This window comes from Grus americana, chromosome 27 (assembly GCF_028858705.1).
Source record: "Grus americana isolate bGruAme1 chromosome 27, bGruAme1.mat, whole genome shotgun sequence".
Lineage (NCBI taxonomy): Eukaryota > Metazoa > Chordata > Aves > Gruiformes > Gruidae > Grus > Grus americana.
Genome location: NC_072878.1, coordinates 1,352,053 through 1,359,638, shown reverse-complemented (window position 1 = coordinate 1,359,638; position 7,586 = coordinate 1,352,053). Strand labels below are relative to the sequence as shown.

The 7,586-nt window shown below is 61.7% G+C and overlaps 1 protein-coding gene across 1 annotated transcript in view; it reads left to right on the top strand.

The window, feature by feature from the left end:
* The first annotated feature begins 2,265 nt into the window (after positions 1-2,265).
* LOC129196869 (scavenger receptor cysteine-rich type 1 protein M130-like) overlaps positions 2,266-7,586 on the top strand; it is an 84,469-nt gene continuing 79,148 nt past the window's right edge. Inside the window, 6 exon segments of the mRNA XM_054804838.1 lie at positions 2,266-2,476; positions 3,812-4,120; positions 4,337-4,651; positions 5,583-5,909; positions 5,995-6,309; positions 7,127-7,441. Coding sequence (XP_054660813.1) covers positions 2,266-2,476; positions 3,812-4,120; positions 4,337-4,651; positions 5,583-5,909; positions 5,995-6,309; positions 7,127-7,441 — 1,792 coding nt within the window.

Sequence of the window (7,586 nt, the reverse complement as noted above, 5' to 3'; positions counted from 1 at the left end):
TAGGTGCTTGTGAGGCTCCTGGTGCCTGAGGAGGTGATAGGCCAGGAGCTGGCAGATGTCTGGTGAATGACCTTGTGATGTCAGTGGTGCCTGAGTACCTGATAAGCCAGGAAGAGGCACATGGCAGTGGTAGATGCTATGACATCACCTGTGGCTGAGTAGTGGATAGGCCAGGAGTATGCCCATGGCTTGTGCAGGAGCTCGTCATTTCCCTGCTGCTGGAGTAGCTTTTAGGCCAAGAGCAGGGATATGGCTTGTGTGGGTGCTTTTGATGTCATCAAAATAATATTTAGACCCCACCCAAACATGGCTTTTTGGAAGAACCAACGTCAGCAGAAGCCTGTACACAGTGCACACACACACACACGTGTGACAGCGTGACCCATGAGCACACAGCAGCACGCAGTAGGAGGGTGTGAGGTCACGGTCACTGTAACTCCCAAGCAGAGAGCGCTGGCAGTGGGAGGGCTGTGAGGTCACCATCAGTCTAAGTGCTGCTCAGAGAGAGGTGGCACTAGGAGGGTGTGAGGTGACGTCAGCGACGGCAGCCCGTGGCCGTGGGGCTCGGTGCCGAGCGGGCGTGTGCATCAGAGGGGCATGCCGGGGGCCGGGAGCTGCCCAGCCCCGTGCCTGCGAGGCCGAAGGAGCAGCCCCTGCAGCCCTGGCTGGAGCAGTCGGGGTGGGGGTGGCTCGGGGGCCCCGCAGGGATGTGCCTGGGCACGGTGCCAGGAGGAAACCACAGACTGCCTGCCGGGGCGCTGCGGGGGGAGCGCGGCGAGCGCTGCCAGGCCACGTGGGCTGTGGTTTGTGCACCTGTAGGCTCCGGCTCCCGATCTGCCCGCGGGGAATAACGGCCCCTGGGTGACACGCAGAGAGTCAGGGACACATCTGAGCCTTGGGGCTGCGTGTCTGCTGCCAGGGCAGGGACAAGTCCCAGCTTGGGCTCCTGCGAGGGACCGGCCATGGGGCTCTGCGGGGGGGGTCGGGTGAGCCAGCACTCTTGGCATGGAGCTCTTCCCCTGGCCGTGGACTTTTCCCAGCTGCTGCTCCCAGCACAGCGGGGGCTGTAGCAGGGGCAGGGGCTGTTTCCTTTCCAAGCTGACACAGACCCCGGAGCAGTCCCAGCTCCGTGGTTCCCACAGCTTGGCGGTGCCTGGACACTCATGCCTTGGCTTCTTGGGTGAGCCCAGCAGAGGAGATGCTCATTGCTTCCCATGCCCACAGCAGGGGTCGAGGGGTGACAGACCCATTTCCCCTCCACACCCAGCTTGTCCCGTGACGAACCCCCACTGCAGTGACCATGACACCCACAGCAAAACATCTATGTCCCTCATATATGGTCATGAACGGCGCTGGAGAAGTTCATTGGAGGGCTTGGCTGTGTCGGAGGGGAGATCGCTCCCGATAACGTCTAAAAAGGTGCTGCTGCTTCGATTGGCTCCTCCTGCAGCTGGGTCGGCATTGACAGAGATATATTACCCTCCCATTGTCATTGTCCCTGTGAGTCCCCAGGAGGCGTGAGAGGGAGTGGGGTGCCGCAGGGCTGTGCCAGCAGGGCAGGAGGCTGAGGATGGGGATGGAGGGACTCCTGTCCCCTCAGGTGCTGTGGCTGCTCCTCTGGCTGCAGCTGTGCAGGGGTAAGTGCCGACATCCTTGTCCCAGCGATGGGGCCAGCGGGCACCAGTGGGGTCATCGGGACACCCCTGGGAATGGGGTTGCTTTGAAGGTGCCGCTGAGGTGAGGGGCAGATGTTGCTCCAGTCGATGGAACTTCTGCCTTTGCCTGTGCCTCTCTGGGTGGGAGAGGGAGCTGTGGGCCTGGGGGCACGGGGCTGTACAGGGGTTTCTGGGCTGGTGAGGAGACGGTGCCCTGTGCAGGGCTTAGCATGGTGTGCTGGTGGGCATGGGCAGGAGGTCGTTGAGGTGGGGGGAGGTGCCACAGGCTGTGGGGTGGTGAATGGCCCAGCAGGGCCAGAGCTGGGCACCTCCAGCCCTTTGCAGCCCATGTGGAGAAAAGGGACCCCGACACTGCCCTGGGGACAGTGTGGAAGGGGGAGGGCTCCCATGCTGGTGCCTGTGACTCACCCTGGGCAGGAGAGATCTCCACATCTGTGGTCTGTGGCTCGGTGCTCTCCTGACCATTCCCATGTTGGTGTTTGAAGGGGCTGCGGAGGTGAGGCTGGAAAATGGTGGCGGACGCTGTGCTGGAAGAGTGGAGGTGAAACAAGAGGGCCAGTGGGGAACTGTGTGTGATGACTACTGGGGCATGGCTGATGCTGCAGTGGTTTGCAAGCAGCTGGACTGTGGGTTTGCTGTTGAAGCACATTGGACTGCACACTTTGGGCCAGGATCTGGCCCCATTTGGATGTCTGATGTTGAGTGTCACGGCACCGAGCCTGCCCTGTCTGACTGCGAAAACACAGGAAGCTCTGAACTGTACTGTGATCACAGTGAGGATGCTGGAGTGACATGTTCAGGTAAGGAGCCAGCCCATTCCCACCTTTGTAGGCAGGGTCAGGAAAGGGACCTGGCTGTGCCCTCGGGGAAACATGGGGGTACTGGAGAAGGACCTGGTGTAGCCAGTCACCCTGCTGAACTGGACCTGTCATTGCTGGTTTCTCTGGTCCCTGAGGAAAGCCCAGGGGGAACCTGCCACTGCCTGACCCCTGGTGTGGCTCAGCCCACCCTCCGTGGGTGCCTGGGGCTGGGAGATGAATGCCCACCCTGACCCGCAGTCTCTGTTGGTTCCCAACTTTCTCCTCCTGTACACACAGGAGCTGTCTGGCAGCACCAAGAACCTGGTTCCCCCATGCCAGAGGCACTGAGAGCAGCTCACGTGGCCATCCACAGCCCCAGGGAAGGGCCCAGGGTCATCGGGGACTTTTGGGTTGTGTTCCCTCGCAGGCCCGAGTCCCCCAAAGCTGAGGGTCTGCTGAGAGGGGAGCAGCATTGGGCTTGGGCAGAAGAGCAGGGTGGCCCATGGCCACCTCATGCCTCTTGCAGGGTCACCCCATGAGAGCCAGCCCAGAGGGAAACACCCCTGTGCAGGCAGTGCTGACCTGCTGCCCAGCCTCTCCTGCCTACCCCAGCCCCTGGCTGCCCTGTGTCACAGGGCCTTGGCCAGCACTTGCTGGCTCTCCTTGGTGCCTGTCCTTGCACTGGGAGCTCGTGTCAGCCCAGGGCTGCTCCTCTGCCCGCTCTCCTGCCTTCTGACCAGCTGTTGGCCAGGGCTGTGCACGCCTGGCACTGCACTCTGGCCCTGGCTGAGGACCCTCCCCGGGCAGGTGCTGGAGCTGGGGGCTGGTGCAGACAGTGACTGTAGGTACACCCGCACGGCATCTGTGCCCTGTGACATGTCCCATCTCCCAGCAGTGCCCCAACAGCCCGAGAACCATGTGGGACTGGGGTGCATTTCTGGTGGCTCCAAGGGGTTCCTGTGCCTGGCCCTGAGCTGGGTGTGGCAGAGCTGGCTGCAACAGCCAACAGCACCTGGGCCCATCTCCTTGGGGCCAAGAGCTCTGGGTGCTGCAGGGCCTGGGGCCAGTTCCCAGCAGCCCAGGGTCTCCAGAATAGCAGCAGTTGACTTAAGTGGTGCCTGTGGGTTTGGGAGAAAAGCCAGCCCCCGAGTGCTGTGCTGATTTCTGAAGAGTGGTCGGGGGGTCTCTGGTGTGTTTGTGCCATCAGCACCCACTGGCAGCTGCTGGGATAGTTGTGAGGCTCTTTGCCTGTGGCCACCTCAGAGATGAGGTGAGACGTGGTCAAGCAAAAGCCAGAGGGCTCTGGGACCTCACAGGGGTCTTTGGTTGCTCCAGGATTTGTCCAGCTGGTTGGAGGGGACAGCCCCTGCTCAGGACGAGTGGAGATCTATGACAAGGACCAGTGGAAAGCTGTCTGTGACTCAGACTTTGGTCCCAAAGCTGCTGACGTGGTCTGTGGGGAGCTGCAGTGCGGCGTAGCCCTGTCCATGCCTGGGGCAGCTCATTTTGGAAAAAGTGGTGGTTCCATCTGGGACAGAGAGCTGCAGTGTTTGGGGAATGAATCCCTTCTCGCCTCCTGCCCAAGAGGGTCCCCCAGGGACCAGCCCTGCACCCACACCAATGCTGCCGGTCTCACCTGCACAAGTAAGGACTCAGGGTGGGGTGTTGAATGCTGAGTGTGAGCTGGGGACGGGGAGCAGGACGGGGCCTGTGCTGTGCTGGGTGTGAAGGCAGGAGGGGTGATGTGGTTTTCTGCAGCCCCAAGAGACTGCAGAAGGAGGAGAAAGGAAGGCAGTCCCTCTGACCCATCCTCCAGCTATGAGCAGCAACGCAGCTTCTCTCATCTTCCTCTGTCCCCAGAGTACACAGGGTTCAGGCTGGTGAATGGCAGCACAGCTTGTGATGGGAGGGTGGAGGTCCAGGTGCTGGGGACCTGGGGCACCCTCTGTGCTTCCCGTTGGGACCTCTTGGACGCCCATGTTCTCTGTCGCCACCTCAACTGTGGGTTTTCTGAGTCCATTCCTGGAGGAGGGCACTTTGGGAGAGGCATGGGCCCCACCTGGAGAGAGTCATTCCACTGTGATGGGACTGAAGGCCACCTGGGACAGTGCCCAGTGACTGCCCTGGGAGCCTCACCGTGCTCCCACGAGAATGTCGCTGCTGTCATTTGCTCAGGTGAGTGCTGGGAAAACACTGTGTTGACTCCATTTTCTCCTGGGGTGTGACATGGCCACCCAAATCAAGGGACGCCATGGCGGCAGCAGCAGGGTGAATTTCTCCCTGGAGAAACCCCAGCTTCACCAGGAGTGATGTGGAGAGCTTGATGTGCTCAGACTGAGCACTCTGATGTGGGAGAGCTGAGGACTGAGCCAGGCCTGGGGTCCCCTGCTCTCATGCTGCAGGACAGGCCCAGGATGGGGCTGTGGGGCTCAGCTCCATCCCTCCGGCTGCAGACAGCCCTGTCCCAGACCCACAGAGAGTCCCACAGAGCCCAATCCCACACCCAGAGGGGCTGCCTGCCTGTCCCCAGCAGCAGCAGCAGCAGCAGCAGCAGCAGCAGCAGCAGAGCAGGGGTGTGAGCTGCAGAGCAGGACTGGGCTTTGCCCTGGCTTCTGCTCAGCACAAGACCCAAGCTGGGCCTGTTTGGTCAGAAAGGGCCCCCTCGCTCTGCTCCCTGCCAGGGACACTGGCTCCCAGTCCCCGTTCCCCAGGGGCGCAGAGAGGGACAGAGATGTGTGTGCTGCCCCGTGTCTGAGCAGTGCCAGTGCCAGCTTGCTGAGGTTGGGCAAGGCTTGTCCTGGTGCTGCCCATCCCCAGGCCATTGCACCACCTGCTGCTCCCTCCTGCGGGAGCTGCCCCATCTGCCTCAGCAGGGACGTGCTGGGTGGTTCTGCCCCAGCAAGAGCCAAGAGAGTGTCTTGCCCAGGAAGGCTCAGGGACTGGGAAACCAGCAGTGTGGAAACCTGCTCCTGAAGCTTGCTACAGAGGGCTGGGGGCAGGCAGGTGAGCTTCAGGGCACCGTGAGGTTTCCAGAGCCTGGAGAGGCACCTCAGGTTCCTGGGCTCTCTGGTGCTGCTGAGGGCTGGGACGTGGCTGCTCTCCCCAGGCTCAGCCAGCTCCGCATCCCTGCGGCTGGTGGGTGGAGGGAGCCGGTGTGACGGGCGAGTGGAGATCTTCCAGCGCGGGACGTGGGGCAGAGTCCTGGATGACCAGTGGGACATGCAGGAGGCCAGTGTGGTGTGCCGGCAGCTGCGGTGCGGAGAGGCAGAGACAGCCTACAACCCCCCGAAGCCTGAGAGAGGGACGGGTCCCATGGGGCTGCGAGGGGTGCGGTGCGCAGGGCACGAGGCCAACCTGACCCTCTGCAACACCTCCCTGGCCGAGAGTGCGCTGGCAGCAAGTATTGCAGAGGATGTGGGGGTCGTTTGCTGGGGTGAGTGGCACTTCAGGGGCCCCCCAGGCTCTGGGCTGGGTGGGCACCAGCCCCTGACAGCAACTGGGGTTTCTTCCCGCTGCAGGGAGCCGGCAGGTCCGGCTGGTGAACGGGTCCGGGCGCTGTGCTGGGAGAGTGGAGATCTACTACCGGGGCAGCTGGGGGACCATCTGTGATGATGGCTGGGACCTGCTCGATGCCGTCGTCGTTTGCCACCAGCTGGGCTGCGGAGGGGCGGTGGAGGCGGTTGGCTCTGCTCGGTTCGGGGAAGGCTCTGGGCAGATCTGGCTGGAGAGTGTGAACTGCTCTGGGGCCGAAGCTGCTCTCTGGGACTGCCCGGCAGGGTCCTGGGGGAAGCACGACTGTGGGCACAAAGAGGATGCAGGAGTCGTCTGCTCAGGTCTGTGCTGGGAGCTGTGGTGGGAGCCCAGTGCCTGGGGAGGCCGGGCTAAGGGGAGAGCCGGCAACGCTCGAGGCTGTCGCTGGCTGCCTCTGAGCCCCTGCCCAAGCCCATCCTGGGGACACCCATGCACAGGTCCCCTCAGTCCCATCAATGGTCTCTGAGGAGCTCAGTTGTGCCCATGGGTTAGTGGGGAGGGCAGGGTTGTCTGTCCACCAGGGACTTGTTGGAGAGAGTCCAGAGCAGGGCCACGAAGCTGATTAGAGGGCTTTCCTGTGAGGACAGGCTGAGAGAGTTGGGATTGTTCAGCCTGCAGAAAAGGCAGCTCCAGGGAGATCTAATTGCAGCTTACCAGTACTTGAAGGGGCCTACAGGAAAGATGGTCAGGGACTGTTTATCAGGGAGTGTAGTGACAGGACAAGGGGTAATGGGTTTAAGCTGAAGGAGGGTCGATTTAGATTAGATGTTAGAAAGAAATTCTTTACTGTTAGAGTGGTGAGGCCCTGGAACAGGTTGCCCAGAGAGGTTGTGGATGCCCCATCCCTGGGAGTGTTTAAGACCAGGTTGGATGAGGCTTTGGGCAACGTGGTCTAGTGGAGGGTGTCCCTGCCCGCAGCAGGGGGGTCAGAACTAGATGATCTTTGAGATCCTGTCCAACCCTAACCATTCTATGATTCTATGAATTTTCTCTGTCCATGGGTGCAAGGGGGACATGCTGGCCATGCCTTTGCCTGGCTGAGGGCATGGGGGCTGCAGGGGTAACCCTACTCCCACAGCTCCAGACCAGCCTGTTCCCCCTCGGTGCCTTTCATCCCAGAGTTCGTGGCCCTGAGGCTGGAGAACAGCACCACCTGCTCCGGGCGCCTGCAGGTTTTCTATAACGGGACATGGGGGAGCATTTGCTCCAACTCAATGACTCCCAAAACGGTGTCGCTGGCCTGCAAGGAGCTGGGCTGTGGGGATGCAAAATCCTTGGAATCGTACCCAACCTCTGGCAGGCTGACTGGCCCCGCCTGGCTGGATCGCGTGGAGTGTGGGGAGAGAAACAGCTCCTTCTGGCAGTGTCCCTCCGCTCCCTGGGACCCACAGTCCTGCGATGACCTGCGAGATGAGACCCACATCACCTGCAACGGTAACTCTGAGCCACCCGGGCACCAGCATCCCCAGCTCCTGCTCCCTGCTGGGCATTGTCAAACGCAGAGACAGAGCCCACAGGGGCTTTTCCTTCCCATGCCAGACCCTCCTGCTGCTGCTGCTGCTGCTGGTGGCACAAAGGG